This window comes from Pongo abelii, chromosome 16 (assembly GCF_028885655.2).
Source record: "Pongo abelii isolate AG06213 chromosome 16, NHGRI_mPonAbe1-v2.0_pri, whole genome shotgun sequence".
In the NCBI taxonomy this organism is placed as follows: domain Eukaryota; kingdom Metazoa; phylum Chordata; class Mammalia; order Primates; family Hominidae; genus Pongo; species Pongo abelii.
The window spans coordinates 86,046,638-86,069,613 of NC_072001.2; the positions used below are offsets into that span (position 1 = coordinate 86,046,638).

The 22,976-nt window shown below is 40.2% G+C and overlaps 1 protein-coding gene across 8 annotated transcripts in view; it reads right to left on the reverse strand.

Annotated features, from left to right (window-relative positions):
* ADAMTSL3 (ADAMTS like 3) overlaps nt 1–22,976 on the reverse strand; it is a 388,590-nt gene that overhangs the window by 23,209 nt on the left and 342,405 nt on the right. For all 8 annotated transcript variants that reach the window (XR_008513716.2, XM_024232567.3, XM_024232568.3 and 5 more), the window contains 2 exons: nt 1,908–2,090; nt 142–258 (listed from right to left, as the gene is read on the reverse strand). Coding sequence is in view for 7 of the 8 variants with exons in the window: in XM_024232567.3 (XP_024088335.2) it covers nt 142–258; nt 1,908–2,090 (300 nt within the window). In the remaining variant the exon portion in view is untranslated. The remainder of the gene's footprint in view (nt 1–141; nt 259–1,907; nt 2,091–22,976) is intronic.

Genomic DNA, 22,976 nt, shown 5'->3' on the forward strand with positions numbered 1-22,976 from the left:
GGGTCAAGAAAAAGGCTGGCCAAATGCCTAGAAATAATTTTACATATTGCAAAGTGAAAAACACAGATGGTCTTTTAGCTAAATCCTTTTCCTTACACATGCCTCACACATAGCAAATCTGAAAAGGTCAAAATCCCAGACCTTGAAGCAGGGGTTCTCCTGTTGGGTCATTGCTGTCGGTTCTAGTGTTGGTTGCCTGGAGAACGTACTTTTTATGTCCTTGCGGAAATATGATTCTACTCTCTGGCCATCTTCGTTCTGAGGAAAAAAAAAGTAGCACTTTTTACCAGTTAGACATTATCTAATTATTGGTCCAGCTTGGGTGTTCTTAAAGACAGCTATTAGGAAATGAGTCCTCTATAATAATACTGTGCTCCTGGATACTCAAGCTCATGACCACAGGTCTGGGAGGTGTGTGTGAATATGGATGTGTGGGGTGTTATAGGAGTTTAGAGTTACTCACTGTGCTAGCATGTGGCATCTCTGCATGTTTCCAGGGTTTCTAGCCTAATTGCAAGATGAAAAAAAATGTATTCAACAGAATTCCAAAAGGGACTGGAGGAAGCAGATTGGTTGGATAGAGCTCTGCCTCTCAAGAGGAATGCTGGGAGCAAGAGAATGGGCAGTGTTCCCTAGGTTTGCATGGTGAGGAGTATGGGCTTTTAGGAAGGTTGTGAAGCTTGCACATAAGAGCACAGGATGGTGGAGGAATGCCATGATTTGATCTCTCCATCAAGTTACCAAAGTCATGAGCTGCTTGGCTTGAGGGGATTCCTGAGAGAAGAGGTATGCCATGTAGGAGTGAGACAAGCATGCAGATTCATGAGTGGAAATGGGCAGAAGAAAGAAACAAGGCTGGGGTTTCTCAGGGAGCATGGATAAATCATTCAAGAACCAGACAGGGTTAGCCTAGCCAATCTGTTGCAACTCTTCCATTCCAAGATTTTGGAAGATCACACAGAGGCTTTTTGGAAAGAGCCACATGGTGGCACACCACTGCCTTTGTTAGTACTAAGAGTCCATGAGGGGTAGCAGGGAAAGCACCAAAAGAGCAGACTACACATATTTGGGCACTAGTCCAAACTCTTTATGAGCCCAAGGCTCCTCATAAATATAATGAGATTTAAAAATACCACCCACAACACTGTGCTATCATAAGTATCACAAGAATTAATGCGCATCAAAATGCTTTGTGCGTGACAGCTATTCCAACTCCCTGCATTGGCACCCCCTGTCTCTTTATATCTCTGGGCTCCTCTAACTGCCCACAAGGAAAGCTTTGGAGAAATCTCTTTCATGTTTTCTCCTCTTGGTTTAGCAATGGATTCTATACTCTTATACTAATTTTGCCAATGGTTCAATTTCATTCCTTCATGAAACCATTACTTAACACTAACATCTGGCTGGGCGCGGTGGTTCATGCCTGTAACCCCAGCACTTTGGGAGGCCAAGATCACGAGGTCAAGAGATTGAGACCATCCTGGCCAACATGGTGAAACCCTGTCTCTACTAAAAATACAAAAATTAGCTGGGCATGGTGGTGCGCGCCTATAGTCCCAGCTACTCAGGAGGCTGAGGCAGGAGAATCACTTGAACCTAGGAGGCGGAGGTTGCAGTGAGCCGAGATCGTGCCACTGCACTCCAGCCTGGTGATAGAGCGAGACTCTGTTTAAAAAAAAAAAATCACACACACAAACACTAACACCTGTGTTAGGTGCTGGGAATACAGGGTGGTAAAATAGGGTGTTAGAATTTAGTGCTCGTTTCTAAGCAGGCAGTGGTAGCAATGGTTAAAACCATCTGATGTCCATCTTGTTCACTCCTCAACTCCAAAATCAACAAAACTGGGGCCTACTTTGTGCATATTACAGGAGGCACTTAAGGAGCAATAAGAATTTGACACTTACCCAGCAAGTGGAGTGCAGACATTGCCACTGCCTTTCCGAGAGCATTGGTAGCTGTGCAGACGTAGGTTCCTTCATTTTCAAGGGAAACATTCTGCAACAACAGGGATCCATTGAAAAGCAAGGAAACACTGCCACTCAGAGATCCTCCTCTCTTCAACCAAGTTATATTAGGCTGAGGGACACCTTTGGAACAAAAACAAATATGACAAAGGCAATTCCTTTAAGAACAGGGCCACAGAACCACTTGACAAATACCATTCACTGTTTTGACCATAAGTCAGCATATGGGTTTAATCATATATAATAGGAAAAATGGCTATTTCTATTTCTCAAGCTACTCTATGGCAGATGGAGGATCCTCTTAAAGCAAAGGGCTTTGGTCTACGGGGCACGTGACTGGTTTACACATATAAGTTATGGAATGGAAACCAAGGAGAGTAGGATTGCTCTGTATTGGGAAGGGAGAGAATTTTGAAGGTGGGTAGGGTAGTGGGAGTGTGGTTGGAAAGAAGGAGTTGGTGAAGCTGGGGGAATGTGGAGGCAGAGACACAGTGAGAAATTCCCAGGGGTAGGTTGTCACAAGGAAGTCTCTGAAAAACATAAATATCTCCTAGAGGTCTTTAAGTTGTTTGCTGTGCATATGCAATGAAACATTCCTCCCTCAGGAAGAATATACAACATCCAGGGAAACAGAGTTCAATAATTCTTTGTAAAAGAGGATAACTTCAGGGAGCAAAAGTAAGTGCTGAGTTTCAATTCTGGGTCAATGCAGTGAGATGCAGGGACTGTAAGCAACATTGCAGGAGCCTGGACACAGAGGGGAATATGAGGAATTGAAAGAATTTCTTTCCCCAAGTCTTGAGAAGTCTTAGCATTTTGCTGGGCTTTGGAATTTAAGATTCAGAGGAATAGAGAAATTTCATTTGGTTCTTCTTCTTCCTTTTTTCTTTTTGAGATGGAGGCTCCCTCTGTCACCTAGGCTGGAGTGCAGTGGCACAATCTTGGCTCACTGCAACCTCCTGGGCTCAAGTGACGCTCCCTTCCTCAGCCTCCAAGTAGCTGGGACTACAGGTGCAAGCCATCACACCCAGCTAATTTTTGTAATTTTTGTAAAGACAGGGTTTCACCATGTTCCTCAGGGTGGTCTTGAACTCCTGGGCTCAAGCGATCCTCCGCCTCAGCCTCCCACTGCACCTGACCTCATCTGGTTCTTAAGAGCTGGAATAGCTTCAGATGATGCCAAGATTGCTTTAGGCAACTGTTTTGGGGGATGTTTTCTCCTCTTGCAGTGCTCTGGCTAGTGAGAATGGAGAAGCCATGGTATGGCTTTCTGACTTAAAAAAAAAGATGCCACCACTATTATCATGACATGTGCAACACACCTTACAATAGGCAAAATGCATGCTTCATGAACATGGTGACACTTGAGTTCTCATAGTTATTCCTGTTTCCTGGGAGGCAGTCATTGTTAGCTGTATCTCACAATTGAGGAACCTGGTAAGCCTTTTGACTTCAGGTCCAGTTCTGTCCATTACATCAAGCTGATTATTCAGGTCTCTTAAGGAAGTCATTGTGTGGCTTTGGAGGAAACTGTTGATCTAGAAATGCTTAAGTTTACTTGTAGAAACCTAAGACTGATATTGGCACTGAAGTATTGCCTGAAAACTCAAGGTGAAAAAAAAGACTAAATTTCTATTCAAAGAGGAGGTGGAAATGCATAGGGGGAGCACTATCTTAGCTGGGTTGGGGTGAGGCTTTGTTCTCATTCTCAAAAGTTATTAGTTCTGTAGCCTTGGGCAAAGCACTTTAGATTTCAACTGTGTCGTCTGTAAAAGGAATCTGAAAGAAGAGTAGGAACTTCATTATGTTCAGATATACTATTTGAAGTTTTTAAAATTGGAGTCTGAGATGGTTGCCCTTGGGGCTTTTTGTCCTTAATCCTGTGGCTTTGTATGATCCAAGTATGGTAGGGAGAATTCTAAAGACATTGCCCCAAGATTCTCATCCTTTGATTACTCAATCAAATGTCAATCTAGGCACTGGTGTGAAGGAATTTGCAGATGTAATTAAGGTTACTAATCAGTTGGCCTTAAAATGGGGAGACATCTGGGTGGGCCCATTGTAATTCTATAAGTCCTTAAAATCAGAAGAGAAGGAAAGAAGCTATCAGGAACATATGGCGAAAGAGAAAGTAGGAGAGATGAGGCAGAAGAAGAGTTCAGAGAGATTCAAAGTGTGAGAGCAACATAACCCACCATTGCTAGTTTAAAAGATAAAAGGGCCCTGCGCTGGGGAGTGCAGGTGGCCTCTAAAAGCTGAGAGTGGCATTCAGCTGACAGCTATCAAGAAAATGGGAACTTCAGTTCTAAAATGATAAGGGATTCAGCCAATAACCTAAAGAAGCTTGGAAGCAGATTTATTCCCAGAGCCTCCAGAAAGGAATGCAGCCATGCCACCACCTTGATCTTGGCCTTAGATACTCTAAGTGTAACACTCAGTTCAGCAATTCTGTGCAAAGATGACCTACACAACATAGATGACATAATATATGGGTATTGTTTTAAGCTTCTAAGTTTGTGTTAATTTGTTACAGCAGCAATAGAAAACCAATACACCAAGAGATTTGTTTTAAATTTTGTTATAAAAACTAGGCTAGCCCTAAGTAGCTGAAGGAATGCTAATCACATGTGCATATATCTTTTTTAGCATTTTCTTCTACACATATACACATACAGAAAGTTTAAGCTTTCTGAAAGGTCACAGCTATTAAACGTTGGAGCTGAGATTTATACCAATACAATTTGATTCAGAACCTTTCTTAACCACAATATAGGTAGATGTTATACATCTCTTAATATATTTATTCCTATGCATGTTATAGTTTTTTGTTGTTGCAGTAAACAAGATTTTTAAAAATGTATTTTGTAGTTGTTTATTGCCAACACTTAGGAAAGCTATAAGCATCTGCATATTTATCTTGTTTCTAGTCATCTTACTGAACTTTATTATTTTGAATAGTTTTTCTAATTGATTTTCTTGTTTTTTAAGGTAAATAATTATATCATTTGCACATAATGACAATTTTCTCTTCCTTTCCAATATGTATACTTCTGATTTCTTTTTCTTGTCTTATTGTATTAGTGTCTCCAGAACAATGCTGAATAATAACCACTATAGCAGGTACGTTAGACTGAATATTTGTGTCCCTCCCCACCACATCTTGATCTTGGACCTCCTTCAACATGAAAAGCTTAATCTTGGACTTCCCATCCTCCAGAACTGTAAGAAATAAATTTTCTGTTGTTTATAAGCCACTCAGTCTATAGCATTTTTCTTATAGCAGCCCCAGTGGTCTAAGACAGCAGGCATATTTGTCTTGTTTCCATCTTTAATGGGAATATTACTAATGTTTCTTTCTTAAGCATGATGCTTTTTTTGGTATATAAATTTCCTTCTATTTCTAGCCTACAAGAAAATTTCTCAGTCTTTGAGTTTAACATTTAATTTGCTTATTTTAAAGTAAATCATTTAAAGCTATTAATTTTATTCTGAGTACAGCTTTGGCTACATATCTTATGTTTTAGAATGCAATACAACTATTGCCATTATTTCATTCACTTGAAAAATGTTTATGGAGTGCCTACTCTATGTAAGACTCTGTGGCAATGCTAAGGATATAATGGTGAACTAAGTTCCTCATGTACCTTAATCTAGAGTAGGCCCATGCATAAAAAAAGCCAATTGCAATACAAAGAGATAAGAGTCTGCAATAAAGGTAAACTACTGGATGCCACTGGAGCACAGAAGCTGTATCTCATGTAGACTGGAGAGAAAGATAGGGAAGATACCTGCAAGGAGGAACATAGAGTGCAGATGTGGGAAAGCATGGGAACAGGAGCAAGAGTCAGACTTTTCATGGTATAGTGCCTTGTTTTTTGATTGAATGTATTACCTGGATCACCTATCCCCAACTTTTAAAAAGTTAATAATAGAGCTCAGAAACATCTTTGATTTAACTTCTTGTTAAATTTTCTCTTGGGGTCCCTTTTAGCTCTAAGATATGTGTGAGATCAATTCATTCATTCATCTATCTATTCTTTCTTATATTATTTAATTCACTCTTATTATTCACTCTCTATGACCAGAATTCTTTTATAGCATTATTACTGCATTAATCTCAGTTCTCCACAGTAGATCATGAGTATAGGCCTGGCAAAGATTAGATGTGTGAATGTTTGCTGAATGCATAAATGAATAAACTAGGGAAGACATTTACTAGAAGAAAACCATATTCTATCCCAAAGATACATCAGCGTGACTTTTTTGGTTATTCATGCCAACGCTCTCTTCCAAGTAGCGAAGATAATAAAGCACTGACTGTATAGTAAAATCCCCATAAACTCAGACACTATTATTTTGGAATCTATGTTAGTTTAGAGAAGGGTTATACTAGCTAGGAAGAGAAAAAATCTCCTTACATATTTGAGGGCAAAAGTGCAAATCATTTCAGAAATTCCTTCAAATACTTCACTGGCCTCCACAACATATACACAATTGTTATGTGAGTATAAATCGATATTTATAAATTAAAGTGGTTTCCTTTAAGACCCTAAGTAATTCTCGCTTAAATGACTGCACATTTCTAAAAGCAGTTCATACATCGCCAAGTCAATCCTAAGCCAAAAGAACAAAGCTGGAGGCATCACGCTACCTGACTTCAAACTATACTACAAGGCTACAGTAACCAAAACAGCATGGTACTGGTACCAAAACAGAGATATAGATCAACGGAACAGAACACAGCCATCAGAAATAATGCCGCATATCTACAACTATCTGATCTTTGACAAACCTGAGAAAAACAAGCAATGGGGAAAGGATTCCCTATTTAATAAATGGTGCTGGGAAAACTGGCTAACCATATGTAGAAAGCTGAAACTGGATCCCTTCCTTACACCTTATACAAAAATTAATTCAAGATGGATTAAAGACTTAAACATTAGACCTAAAACCATAAAAACCCTAGAAGAAAACCTAGGCATTACCATTCAGGACATAGGCATGGGCAAGGACTTCATGTCTAAAACACCAAAAGCAATGGCAACAAAAGCCAAAATTGACAAATAGGATCTAATTAAACTAAAGAGCTTCTGCACAGCAAAAGAAACTACCATCAGAGTGAACAGGCAACCTACAATATGGGAGAAAATTTTCGCAACCTACTCATCAGACAAAAGGCTAATATCCAGAATCTACAATGAACTCAAACAAATTTACAAGAAGAAAACAAACAACCCCATCAAAAAGTGGGCAAAGGATATGAACAGACACTTCTCAAAAGAAGACATTTATGCAGCCGAAAGACACATGAAAAAATGCTCACCATCACTGGCCATCAGAGAAATGCAAATCAAAACCACAGTGAGATACCATCTCACACCAGTTAGAATGGCAATCATTAAAAAGTCAGGAAACAACGAGTGCTGGAGAGGATGTGGAGAAATAGGAACACTTTTACACTGTTGGTGGGACTGTAAACTAGTTCAACCATTGTGGAAATCAGTGTGGTGATTCCTCAGGGATCTAGAACTAGAAATACCATTTGACCCAGCCATCCCATTACTGGGTATATACCCAAAGGACTATAAATCATGCTGCTATAAAGACACATGCACACGTATGTTTATTGCGGCACTATTGACAATAGCAAAGACTTGGAACCAACCCAAATGTCCAACAATGATAGACTGGATTAAGAAAATGTGGCACATACACACCATGGAATACTATGCAGCCATAAAAAATGATGAGTTCATGTCCTTTGTAGGGACATGGATGAAATTGGAAATCATCATTCTCAGTAAACTATTGCAAGGACAAAACACCAAACACCGCATGTTCTCACTCATAGATGGGAATTGAACAATGAGAACACATGGACACAGGAAGGGGAACATCACACTCTGGGGACTGTTGTGGGGTGGGGGGAGGGGGGAGGGATAGCATTAGGAGATATACCTAATGCTAAATGGCGAGTTAATGGGTACAGCACACCAGCATGGCACATGTATACATATGTAACTAACCTGCACATTGTGCACATGTACCCTAAAACTTAAAGTATAATAATAATAAAAAATAAATTTAAAAAAAGCAATTCATAGACTTGAAAACATTTTATAATTCAGGGATGTTTATTAATTCAGACTTGCCTCTTACAATTAGTCCAAATTAGTGAGGTTTTCTCAAGACATAAAGCCTCTTACAGTGAAAGACCCTAAACAATTTCAGATACATTGGCTTATTCATTATTCCTCCACGGTAAGAAGCTGGTAAGCAGTGTTGTCAATTCTACATTGAAACAAGGTTTACCAGAGGCCTTCAGCCAGGTTAAACAAGCTGTGTGGAGATCTCCAGGAAGAGCATTTCCGGCAGAGGGAACAGCAAGTACCTTGGCCCTGAAACAGGGTTCTCAACCTGGGGACCATGAGACTCACGTGGATCCAAAGATAGGATTCAGGAGTCGGTGACCTTTTCACCAACTCTAGTTAAAATGTAGCACTTCTATCAATTATGAATGAAAGCCACAGACCAAGGTAGCAGTATCTTTAACTCTCTCACCAATGGAAGTCACAGATATTTTCATATCATATTACAAGTGTGACCAGATCTCTCAAAATATTTTTTATGCCAACACTACTTCAAAAATTGGAAGTGACTATTGGACCCAATGCTAGATTTTGAATTTAATGCATTAGTAATGAAGTACATATATTATTCGATCACCTATTTGGTTTATTAATATTTTGATACCTATATTTTTATTATAATCGGTTTTCTTTAAATGCAGTATATTTTATTTTATACCTTTGAAAATATTATTTCAGAAGTAGTACCATAGGCTTCATCAGACTGGTCCAGGATAGATTCCTCCAATTTTGGAGGAAAACAAAAGAGCATGTGGCTGCAGGGATGTAAGCCAGGGAAAGAGCAGTAGGTGACAAGGTCAGAGAAGTGGCAGGTGGGGCTCAGGTCATAGCCTGATAGGTCATTGTAAGGCTTTGGTTTCTATTCCAAAGATTTTGAAGAATGGCATGAGCTGACTTGTGTTTCTAAAGGACTGCTTTGATGGCTGTGTTGATTGCAGGGGGCAAGGGCAGAGGCAGGGAGACCAATGAGGAACCTGTCAAGATAATCCAGCCTAGAGATGATGGTGACTTGGACCAGTGTAGTAGCAATGAATGTGGTAAGAGATGGTCAGATTCTGGGCCTATTCTGACGGCAGAGCAGACAAAATTTCATGGGGGTGGGGTAGTGTGAGAGAGGAAAGCAAGTAAAAAATGACTCCAGGATTTGTGGCTCAAGCAAATTAAATAACTGCCTTGTCATTCACTGAGATGAGGGACACTATGAGAGAAGTAAGTTTGGGAGCAGAACTCAGGAGAGTAGTTTTGAACATGTTAGGTTTGAAATAACCATTACATATCCACGGAGAGACGCTGAGCAGGCATGTGGATATGTTAATCTAGAGTTTAGGGGAAAGGTCTGTGCTGAAAATATAAATTTAACAGTTTCCAGCATATAGATGTCATATTTGAGTCCTTGTGCATGTATGGGATCAACAGGGAGAGAGTATATGTAGAGAAGAGAAAACGTCTGAGGACTGAGGCCTGGGGTAGTTCAACTTAGAGATCAGGGACAAGAGGTGGGACAAAGGAGGCTACAAAGGAACAGATACTATGGTAGGTAGAAAACAAAGTGGTTTCCTCAAAGCAGAGAAGGAGGGAGTAACAATTGTCCAATGCTATTGTAGTCAAATGAGCAAGTAAGGTAAGGCCTAAGAACTCACCACGGGGCCTGGTGCGGTGGCTCACACCTGTAATCTCAGCATTTTGGGAGGCTGAGGCGGGCAGATCACCTGCAGTCAGGAATTCGAGGCCAACCTGGGTAACATGGTGAAACCCTGTCTCTACTAAAACTACAAAAAACATTTAGCCTGTAATCCCAGCTTCTTGGGAGGCTGAGGCAGGAGAATTGCTTGAACCCGGGAGGTGGAGGTTGCAGTGAGCCAAGATCATACCACTGCACTCCAGCCTGGGCAACAGAGTGAGAATCTGTCTCAAAAAACAAACAAACAAACCTGACCACTGAAGTTAGCAATTCACACTTACATGGTAAGCTGTTGGTGACCTTGACAATAGCTATGAAGGTAATGGTATGGAGAATGTTTGGTTGGAGTGGATTCAAGAGAGAATGAAGAGAACTGAAATTGAAGACAGCAAGTATAAACTACTCTTGAGGCACTTTGCTATAAATGGAAATCAAGAACTGAGGCGATAGCTGGAGAGGGAAGTGGAGTCCAGGGCAGGGAATTTAGGGATGGCTTTGCTCACCTGGAATACTTATCTCATCTCCCTATTTCCACCCTTGCCTTCCTTTTACTCTCTGATTTTTTACAGTCTATTTTCAACACAATAGCCATAGTGTTTCTTCTAAAAGGTAGCTCAGATCATGACACTCCTTTGTTTAGAATCCTCTAATGGCTTCCATCTCACTTAGAACAAAAAATAAACTGCTTATGATGTTTTATGATCTGCTAACATACATGGTCTTCCCTCAACCCTTGCCGACCAACCACCTCAAAACACAGAAAAAAAACAGAGCCAGAGAGAGATGGATTTTTTTTTTTTTTTTTTTTTTTTTTAGTGATGGGGTCTCATTGGGCTGGAGTGCAGTGGCTATGAACAGGCATGATCATAGCATACAGAAGCCTCAAACTTCTGGGCTCAAGGGATCCTCCCATCTCAGCCTCCTGAATAACTGGAACTATAGGTATGCACCATTGTGCCTGGCTAAGGGGTGGATTCTTGATTAAATCATTTAAGTTCCTGAATCCAGATGTGTCTAAAATTATGTCCAGAGTGTCTACACTCCAGGACTTTTCAGTTTTATTAGCCAATAGTTTCTCCATTTTTTCGTAAGGCAGTTCGAGATAGTTCTCTGTTCCCTGTAACCATGGGAGTCTAGACTAAAAACTAAGGTATGAAAACAACCAAGATGGCCAAACAGCCATGCCAGCACAAGCTTCTCAGAACAAACTGACAAAGTTACATTCCAAAAGAAAATGTCAGAAATAGGAAGTTTGAAATGAAGAGCACAGGACCACACCAGAGTACAGGACCAAGTCCTTCCTTCTCACTACGCACTGTCCCAGGGGCCATTTCATCTACTTTGGGAAATATAATGATAATTCCTTTGCTGAAAACTCCCACATCTACCTATCCAGTCTTAATCTCTCCCTTGAATTCAAGACTCCTGGACATCTCCCATTGGTACAACATGTCCCACAGGCGCCTCAAACTCCGTAAGTCCCATAGTGAACTCCAGCTCCCTCTCCTACCCCACAGGTCTGTTCAGCACCTAGAAGCATCGTTACACATGTAAACATTTTCAAAGAACTGAACAGGCCAGAGGAAATTCACACAGATTTCTTCCTACCACTGCTCTTTATGGTGTTTCAAAATAACACATTTGCTCTGTTGCAACAGCTATAAAATGTCAGAAATAGTTTAAACTTATTTATCTAACCTTAAAGACAGGCTATTTCCCCCAAGACTTGCTGCTCTGAAATATTCAACATTCTGTTTCCACAATGCTGAAATTGTTTTGGAAGACAAATGTTGTGGAAAAAAGTTCAGAGCCTGAGGGGCTGTGAAACATGTGTTGCAAAATGTTTGCACCTCGGGGGTGTCTTTAAACTAGTCAGTGTTTAAAAACAAATTTCCTTCATCCTTGAAAGGCCCATGAAATATTCCACACTATAAATCCCTGGCCTATTCAGATTGCCCTGAAATGCTGGATCTTTAAATAAATATATATTATACCTATATTTTTTTCTTATGTTTGTTTCTTCCAGCTACTCAAAACTCACTCAGAATTCTGCATTAATTTTCATATACGACAAATGAAGATTTAAGCTACCATCAGTTACCTTTGGGGAATCATGAAGAAATGATGTTGCCAATTTATAAAAGGCAAATCAAACACAGGATAGACAAAGGGAGTCATCACTAATAAATGAAAGAAATAAATAAGAGTTCAAGGGTTCAGTGTCAGAGAAAGTATCTCAAAGCTACTAGAATAATGAATGCACTCTTCTTAACTGCAGGGCCAATCTGTGCAGCATAGTAAATTTTGTAAGGAACGTTCCTCTTCTGAGTTAACTGCATACCCTTTTGTTCTTTTTGAAAAATACGTTATGTATGCTTTTTGGATACAACGGACTACCCATCATTGATGCCATATCCAGAAGTGTCTCCAAATAGAGGGCTCTGGCTTTTACTATTTACAGAATTCTCTTGAATAGCTGTTTAAGTACTTTCTTTTCTCTAGTAAATTCACGTTTAGATTGACATAATCTGTTCCCCAATCAATTTGATTTTTGAGGATTTAGAAATCATCTGGGTCATAGTATCTATACCCAACTCCATCATTAAAAGTCTTTCCCTAAAGGTTTTTGAACTGTGTTTCTTCTGACATGGAGAAGGGTGTCAACAAGTCCTCTTCCTGGTGTGTTCATTCTGATCTCTCACGTACCCTGGGCTTCTGCTTTGTGCGAGCCTGGGCAGTTCTTTAACGCTACCAGACATATCTCATGAGCACCACACAGTTCACTGCTGGATATTGTCCTCCAGGGTCTTATTTATAGGCTAGAAAGTGCCAGTGAAAATTATTATATCAAAACCAAAAACCTTCAGCAGTTCCTTGAAGAAGAAGAAAGAGTTGGTGCAAATCAAGCATAGCAATACGTGCTGGAGCTATGCAAGTGGTATAAACTACTGATTCCAGTAAAGGGGACAGGAGGAACTCCTAAACAACAGCTCAAAAGGGAGAACCATGGACATTCCTGAGGCCCTTCCTGATAATCAGAAATTCTGGTAATCTATCAATATAACATTGGGATGTAGATGAACAAATAACTATTAGCCAGTTAAAAATATTAGTTATTTGGAGATCATGCACCAAAATCTCCAAGTGGATTCCACTGCTGTCACCAGCAAAACCCCAGAGGACTATGTGTGGGCTGCTGGTGTCTTGGGGTGACATCTCAAGGCCATGTTGATTCCCCAGGACTCCATTTCCTCTTTCCTCAAACCACTGACTCTTGCCTTTGGTTCTTCTGAGCTGCACCTCTCGCTCTATTTCTGGGGGGTCTTTTCTCCTCAGGAATGGTAGGGAGTAAGAGTCAGTTTTCCTAGCTCTATAGCTTTTCCTGTTCTTGGAGGAGAAAAGCACAAAAGCCTTTTCAATTTAGGGGAGTCACTGCTAAGAACAGCTATCCTCCAGCCCAGGAACTGCACTGTTCTCCAAACACACCACACTGGCTGTAAAGCTATGTTTTACGTGCTGTTCTCTCCATTACAGATCATTTGCTATTCCCTTTCACCACCTGGAACATTTCTCCTCATTCTTAAAGACCCATCTCAAAATCACTTCCTTGATCCTCTTGGACACTGACAGCTGATTTCTCCTGTGTGAACCTTTGAACACTGAGGCATCAATTGTTGGCATGCCTGATTCTACCTTCAGCATAAGCCCAGAGCATGGAGCTGGGTTCTACCATTTAGCCCCTGCTTCTAGTTCACTCCCAGTTACCCACTCCTGGTTCACTCCTAGTTTGAGTTTACTCCTGGTTACTCACTCCTGGTTAATTCTAGTTTACTCCTGATTACTCACTCCTGGTTCACTCCTGGTTTACTCCTGGTTCTAGTCGACCTCTGGTTACCCACTAATTCCTGAGGAAGAGTCTCTCATTTTGAGAGGATATTTGAGATAATTTCCAGGGACCTCTTTGGCCCCATTTACTGGCTAAATCAGTGGTTCTTAACCTTGGCTGTACATTAATCTTCTGGCGAAGCTTTAAAATTCCTTGGTTCTCAGGACATACTGCTGATGAATTAAATCAGAATCTCTCAGGGCAGGGCTGGGGAGATGTTGTGGTGTCCAGGCCTGAACTGACATTAACCAAAATAATAAAATGACCTGACTGTAGTATGCGTCAGTCATCAAAATGAATAACTGGGTATTGAATTAATAACTAGGGGAAATAAATGAATGAAAAGAAAAAAAACAGGGTTATATAAGTTGGGATGTTACTAGAGAGGCCAAAATTCTACACAGGTCCTATGGGGCTCTTCCCATAAAGGAGTGTTTTTCTTCCATTAACAAGGTCCTGCATGGTTTTCTCAGACTGTACTCAGAAGCTTGCATGCTTTCTTATTTCTAGGGGTTGAATTCCAACAAAATTCCCTTTCCCTCAGTCCCCACCCTGTGTGGGTGCTGTGGGCCTCTCTGTCTTGCTGTGAAGGCATAGTTAGGTCATAGCAGCCAGAATGAACTAGTGGGTCATTCAGGGGCTTCTGATGGTTCCCTGTGTTTTATAATGGATGCTGTTCCATGCTGCACACTTGTCCTGTGCTCTCTGCTGCTGCCTGGGGGTCTCAGCACACAGAGCCAAAAGCAGAGAGTCCTGGAGGGCAGAGAGCAAGCAAAGGCATTTCTTAAGTATAAGTAGATTTAAATGGTATAGGGCATTCAAAACCCTTCACTTTTACTGCCTGGTATGAAAAGCTTCCCAATCGCTATCAAATCTCATACAGGTTTGGGAAACTCCGGACTAGCCACTCTGGCTCCTGCTGTGACACCAATACAAGGAGCCAAGAGAACACAGGCCAGCCAGGAGGTGCCACTCAGAGACACATGGAATTGAAGCAACTCAGTTCTTCAGAAGCCTGGACTTCAGAAGATCACTGAGGAAAGAGCTTCAGTCCAAGAGCAGAGGAGGACACAAGGCTCCTGCCCTGTGGATTGTGCCGGTGTCTAGTGCACCATCTCACAGGCTCAACAGGACCAAGCCAGGACCATTTTATTAATGTTAAAACTTAGGGGAGCTAAATGAGTCTTAATATCAGAAATATGGTAACCAAGAAACAATGGGAGGCCAGGCACCATGGCTCCCACCTGTAATCTCAGCACTTTGGGAGGCCGAGGTAGGAGGTTGCTTGAGGCCAGGAGTTCTAAACCAGCCTTGGCAGCACAGTGAGACCTCTGTCTCTACAAGAAAAAAAAAATTAGTTGTGGTGGTGCATGGCTGTAGTCTCAAAGGGCTAAGGCAGGAGGATCGCTTGAGCACAGGAGTTTGAGGCTGCAGTGAGCTATGATCATGCCACTGCACTCCAGCTTGGGCAAAAATGAAGCACTGTCTCTAAGAAAAAAAAGAAGAAAGAAAAAAGAGAGATTATGGAGTTGAAATGTGAAATAAGGTATCATTACGGAGTGTTCATATGTTCTTTTGGCAGTAGGAATCTGCCATGGTCACAGGAATCCATGACTTTCAAACATTATTATTAGTAGTAGTAGTAGTAGTAGCAGAACAAGTTCTTAAACAATTTTTTTTATAAGAAAGTCCAATTCATAAAATTGCAAAGCAAAGAGGTCTTTTGGTTGAGTTATATGTTGGGGGACGGGGAATAGGTAGGGTAGAAGGGGAAGGCTGGGTCCTTGACAAGGCTCCATGGAATCTATAGTCTGAAAACCATTGGTTTAGCCATTGGTCTAATGATGGTGCATGGAAGAAAGGTGCGTGGTTGTTTGGAGGATAGGGAATGGGTGGGCACACAATGTGGAACTACATGATGACAGTACATGGGGCCTTATGGGTCAGTCTGTTGTTACCATGTGATAGGGTAAACATTAACATGGGGCTGAGTGTCTGTGGAGTTTTCAGGACAGAGAAATGTACTGGTGGCACTGAATACAGGGGTGGGGTATAGATTTTGGGGATGAAAGCAGCGTTGTTAACAATAGGACTGGACCACCAAGTCTGTACTTGAATGCTTCAAGACATGGCGACACTCAATACATGCAGACCCATAAGCCTAAGCACAAGGTTTTTTGCAAAGAAGTCTGAAATTTGATAGGTGTTTGAAGAGCCCCTCCTGTTTTTTTGTATTGCATATCCAGCTACCTTATTCTAGATTTCTTTCTACTTCTTGATTGTATACAGACCCATGTTTTTACCACATAAGAAATTGAGATTGATAAAAGATGCAAAGAAAATCATTTTTTCAAGAAGCACTCAAAATAGAGCTTCAGTGAATCTTTAAAGAACAGATAATTGTTTTATAAATGAGTCTTTTTAATCTGCTAAATCAATAATCCAAATACAAGTCCAAAGAGATTTGGGGCAAGTATATTAAGGGTGAGGTGAGGGAGTCCATAGTCACTACCAGACAGTGCATAATTTGCCACATTCTTTCCCACTGCTGCAGTGATGGTAGAAGCAAGTGTCAAGGTCATGTGCCTGGCTGAGCACAATGGGCCAACCTTTGGCCTGATACTGGCTGGCATCTTGTGGCCCGGCAAGAGGCCAGGCTCCCAGTGTACTCTCCCTGGATCTCATACCATGGGGCAGTCCTCAGGTGAGGTTGGGCCCTGGAGGTTGAGCCTGTTGCCCACCCCTAAGCCTATGACACTCTGTCACCAGCCTGCAGCACTTCCTAGGTTCTGCCTCACACCTCGCTTTGACAGTCTTCTCTCTGGTCAGACCTCCTGCGTGGTGCCTATTCTGCTGTCTCAAACACAGTTTCATTCTCTGTCTAGCTCCTTTGGAGTCACACAGAATTGGGTTTAAATCTTGGTATACACACTCATTAGGTATATAAACAAAGACAAGTAACTGTGCGTATCTGAGTTTGCTTCCTTATCTGCAAAACAAAGATAATATCCACTTTGTATGCTGTTGAAGCCAACACACATTAGGTGCTCAAGTTATTGTTATTTTTGATGATGAGCTTTGATGGTTTTCCAACATGTTATTTATTGACATGCTGCCTATTAGCACATACTCCTCAGCTCTTTGCAATATGGCTGCCCTCCATGCATGATTCCACTTGCCAACACCCTAGCCCTAGCCTAGGGACACCTGTGTCTCACACCCTCAATGAATGACACATCCATTGCTAAATGCCAGATATGTCTGCTCACTCCTGGATAAATCAGATACATGTAATGTCAGTTTAATATCTTGAGTGACTGGCAGGCTTTTTGGGGTCCAATAATCCAATCAATGACCACTGACGCAATTTAGTTGCGTTCAATTTACGGCTTTCTGCAACTTCTTTCTCCTCTAATTTTTCATCCATTTTGAAATACAGATTGGTTCACACCATTACCCTGCTCAAAATGTTTCTTGTCTCCTCTCGGCCATAAAATGAAGTCCATCGGTTTCAGCATGACATTAAAGCCCTTCACGTTCTGGTCCACACTTACACTTCCAAACCCACCTCTTCCCACTCCCATTCACATCCTCTGCTTTAAGTCACACAGATCTGCTTGTGATGTTGCAAGTAGGCAGGGTGCTTTCATGTTTCTATGCTTTTGCATATATGCTGTTTTGATTAAAATGCCCTTCCTTTTTGTTACAAGTGGGCTGGTTGCAATTCATCTTTTTAATAAACCTTTTCTGACTCCTTAGTTAGAAGCCTTAATTAGTCTCTCCTTAATGTGTCTGATACATTTCACAAACACTTCTATTTTTGCAGTATGACATCATATCATAATTCCTTTGTCTACATAGCTGCAGAAACCAGATTGTATTCATCTCTGCATGCTAAGGAACTAGATTGGGCTTAGTAAATGCTTAGTGAATGCTTGTTGAAGGGAAGAAAAGATGGATGGAATCTCCAACCATCTATGACTGGCTGTTTGACTGAACATAGGGTTAAGAGAGGAGGATAGTGGGAAGATTTCTGTATCATAGACAGAGGAAGGAAAAAAGGGGAAGGGGGAGCCTTTTTGAGTAGGGAAAGACATTTTAAATATACATTTTAAAATGACAATTTTAGCTATTTCAAAGATTGCATATGAATTTTAAAAAGAGATAACAGTATAGAAGAGAGGATATATTTCAAAAACCACAGATCAGGGAAAATAAATATAGTCAAAAGCACCAAAATGTCCAGTTCATAAAACAAGAGCAAGCAGATAATCTTAGATTTCTTTTTAAGTCTTCTGAAAAGTATATGCAAAAATTGGTGGGTAAATACATTTTTCTGGAGAGATAGTTCTTTTTTTTTTTTGGCCAAAGGGATTTATGACTTAAAGACATATGAGAATCACTACCATTAAATTCCACCCTATATAATATAAACTAGCAGCTGATAGGGGAAAATAATTGTCAGAGCAATGAGACCATGTTTAGGAATTTAACCACACAATCCTGCTGCACCACAAATATTTTCTCAAGATCCTCCCCTGAAAGGGTAATTGTTAAACCCAGTAAAGAAAGTTAATAATTCACCTAGACATCAATAAAATTCTTAGGTATATTCCACAGCATTTTATCCCTTAAAAAAATCCCCTGATTAAGAAAATCCTTTTAAGTTTATGTGATATGTTTCTTCTGAAACTGACCATCCTCCCACAGATATGAAAGGGCCTCCTTGCCTCCACATACCTCTTGGAGCACCAAGTGCCCTGCTTTGACCCAGTGAGATGCTCACTTCCCATCACCTGTTTGTGCATGCACTGTGTGGGATTAATCAGGAAACTGTAACTTCTACCTACCTTTTCTCATTCTCTCCTATCAATGAGCAGCAGAACAATGACAGGGGGCAGGTAGGGTTTAAAACTACCCCACTACTAGATTCAGACTTCCTAGCTGGCAATTTGGCGATAATATATTTAGAGTTCTAGACATTTTAATTTTAATGCCCTATGTAGTTACAAAAATGTTGAATGTCCTGTGACCTTACAATTCCATTCCTGTTACTCTTTTTTAAAAAAATAATCCAAATGACACAAAAAGTTATATGCATAAGAAGGTTTCTTACACTGCTGTATGGAACTGTAAAGAAGTACAAATAGTTTAAGCTCCCAAAAACAAGAGAAGGGTTTAATTATGCTACATTCACACAATGATACACTGGTGCGGCTATTAAATGATATTTATGAATTTTTAATAACATGAGAAAATTCCATGACTTAGATATAGAGAAAGGGTTACAGGAATATAACAAAATAGAAATAATGGTTGTGTCTTTGACAGGATTATGGGAATTTTTTTTGCCTCATGATACTTTGCTATGCTTTCCAAATATTTTATAATGAGATGTGTTACTTTTTATGAGACAAGAAAATACATAAAAGCAGCATTCAGAACAGAAAGGGCGCTAGCTTCAGAGGCAGCAACTGGGTTTGGAACTTGGCCTTGCCATTGTCTAGGCCTGTTACTTTGGTCAAGCCTCTTCTCTGGGGACCTTGTGTGCAAAACAGGGCTGAACTCATGGATTCCTAAGGTCCTTCCATATTTAATTCTCAAGATTTTATTTCAGTAAGATCTTACCTAGTTATCTCAGGGAAAATCTCTTTCCCTGTTTATTCTTCATCCCTTTTTGGAGGCAAGAAGGGGCCTGATCAAGGCTGGTAAACACAGGGCTGTGGCTGGCATCCAGACATCCAGAAAGAGCTGTGCGTTCTGAGGCCATGAGGACATGAACAAGACCTGAGTCATTTCCATCTAAGGCTGTTCAAATCCCCTCAAAGTATCCTTTCTACTTACTTTCACCCAGTGAACTTGTTTTACCTTCAACATTAGCTTTTACATAAGTAAGAGGCTTTTTCAAATTTATCAAATTCTGGTTTCATTGATTTACAGACTCTTACATTATTTGATTCCTTTCTTTCTTTTTTTCCTTTTTTCGAAATGGAGTCTCGCTCTGTCGCCCAGGCTGGAGTGCAGTGGCACTATCTCGGCTCACTGCAACCTCCGCCTCTCGAGTTCAAGCAATTCTTGTACCTCAGCCTCCCGAGTAACTGGGATTACAGGCATGCACCACTATGCCCGGCTAATTTTTGTATTTTTAGTGGAGACGCAGTTTTACCATGTTGGCCAGGCTGGTCAACCCCTGACCTCAGGTGATCCGCCCACCTTGGCTTCCCGAAGTGCTGGGATTACAGGCGTCAGCCACTGTGCACCCAGTCTATTTAGTTCCTTTCTTTTTACTACAACTATAGTTTTCAAGTCATCATATAGGTAACTGGATTTTTCATGGGCTGATATTGCAGCTCCAAGAACTCCTTTGTAAAGGACATTGTGTCTACGTATTTTGAGAGAGTTTTTTTTTTTTTTTTTTTCCCTGGATTCCCTCCCAATATTAGGTGAGGACTCTTGGCACTCAGTTCTAAGTCCTGACTGGCCAGGTATCTTAGTTCAAGCACTTTTTCTACATTTACGTTTATTTTGTCCCAGATTCCTGCAAAGGACCAACAGTCCAAGACAGAATTTCAGGACTGGAAACAGTCTTCCTGTTCATCCCATCATAACTCCTCATTTTATAACTGAAAACCAAGGAGCAAGGAAACTATGTGATAGGTCCAAGATCTTACAGGAAACAGGGCTAGGAGGAGAACAACAACAACAACAAAACAATATAACTGATAACCACATGTCAAAAAAAAAGTCCATTCTCCAAAATTAATGGACATTAATAGTTGCTATATTTGCTTCAAAATTAATGGACATTAATATTTGCTTTTTTTTTTTTTTTTTTTTTTGAGATGGAGTCTTATTCTTGTTGCCCGGGCTGGAGTGCAATGGCACAATCTCAGCTCACTGCAACCTCTGCCTCTCAGGTTCAAGTGATTCTCCTGCCTCAGCCTCCCGAGTAGCTGGGACTACAGGCATGTGCCACCACATCTGGCTAATTTTTTGTATTTTTAGTAGAGACAGGGTTTCATCATATTGGCCAGGCTGGTCTCAAACTTCTGACCTCAGGTGATCCACCTGCCTCGACTTCCCAAAGTGCTGGGATTACAGGTGTGAGCCACTGTGCCCAGCCACTTCAGACCTTTTTTAAGCAATAAAAGATTACAGCTAGAGCTAAAGTTCTATCTCCAAACTTTTCTTCTTTTCTCTCCCAGGAGTACCAACAATCCTGACATTGGTATGTATCCTTCTCTCTCTCTGCTATTACAAACAATGTTACAATGCACTGGTGAAACTGTCTCTTTGCAAAAACAGGGCTATATCCACAAGTGAAATGTCTGGTTTGAGCATCTTTGACTTGATCAGATTTTACAAAATTGTTCTCTAAATTGGTTCACTACATATACACTGTGACCAGCAGTGTATGACGTCCTATTTCTCCATGTTCTTGCCAACCCTTGGTAGTGCCAAATTCTTTAAGTTTTGCCCAATAGATATGAAATGGAATCTCACTTCTATTTTAATTTCCTTAGCAGTGAGGACATTTTCCTTACCAGTGTGGAAATGAGAACATTTTCATATGCCATTATTGGCCATTAGGGTTTCACTTTCTGACAATTGCCTGTTCATATCTTTTGCTTTTTTTTTTATTTTATTTTGAGGCAGAGTCTCACTCTGTTGCCCAGGCTGGAGTGCAGTGGTGCAATCTCTGCTCACTGCAACCTCCTCCTCCTGGGTTCATGCCATTCTCCTGCCTCAGCCTCCCAAGTAGCTAGGACTGCAGGCACCCACCACCACGCCCAGCTAATTTTTTGTATTTTTAGTAGAGACAGGGTTTCACCATGTTAGCCAGGATGGTCTCGATTTCCTGACCTCATGATCCACCTGCCTCAGCCTCCCAAAGTGCTGAGATTACAGGCATGAGCCACCGTGCCCGGACTGCTCATTTTTATATTGAGTGGTTTGTTATTTGTATTGACTCAGAGAAGCTATTTCTATATTCTGGTACTATATAACAAATATTTTCTGCCAGAAATGTGGCTTGACTTTTAAATTTATTGACAATGTCTTTCAGGGATCAGAACTTTTATATCTTAACAACAAAGTGTGTCAATGTTTTTTATAACAGCTTATTGAAATATAATTCATATACCAAAAAATTCACCCTTTAAAAGTATAACTCTGTGGTTCTAATATATTCACAGAGTTGTGCAACCTCATCATCACTATATAATAGATGTTTTACTTTATGACTTGTATTTTTTGTATCTTTTCCATTCCAAAGTCATAAAGACATCTCTTATATTTTATGATTTTTAAAAATATGTTCATATTTTAGGCACTTAAATCAGTTAGAACTTATTTTTGGTTGAGTTTTTTATATTTATAAACAATTATCCTGTAATAATTTACTTAATAGTCTGTCCTTTATTGGTTTTTAACTCTACTGCTATTAAATTTTAGTTTCCATATACTGCATGCTTGAATCTGCTGTGGGCTCCACATTCTATTCCATTTATTTGTCTATCCCTCTTACACTGCTGTAAGCCCTCAAGCTTTATGCTAAGTCTTTATATTTGATAGAGCAAATCTCACCCACCTTGTTATTCTTAAAAAATGTTTGAGCTATTCTCAGCCATATGCGTTTTCATATTAATTATAGGATCAGTTTGTTCTAGCAATCCCTACAGGATTGCTTTTTTTATTGAAATTATTCTGAATGTAGAGATCCAAAACTTTGTTCATTTGCTTTGCTTTTAAATGAGGATAATTATATTATCTATAAATAAGAACAAATTTTTCTAGTTATTTTCTAGTTTTTATATTTCTAGTTTTCTATAATTTTTCTAGTTATCTAGTCTTGGTTTCTAATTTTCTAGTTCTAATTTTTCTATTTATTTTATCTTATTGCACTGGCTAGTGCTAACACAGTGTTGAACAGATGTAGTGATAAAGGGCATCGTATGTTTTTTTCCTGACTTTAATGGGACTGTTTGAGTCTCACCATTAAAGTGAATATGATGCTTACAATAGGTTTCTGACAGGCAAATCAAGGTAGGGATTATCCCTTCTATTACTGGTTTGCCAAGAGGTTTTCATATCATTTTTGTGTTGAAGTTTATCAAATGCTTTGTCTACCTCTATTAAGACGATCCTAAATTTTATCTCCTTAAATCTCTGTGGTAGAGATGGAGATGCTCCACCCAAATCAACCTTCAAGGAGGAACTCGATGTCTCTGCTCCTGGTAGCCTCTGGTTGTTAGTCCCTTCACAATCTGTCTCCACCCACCCAAGAGCACATA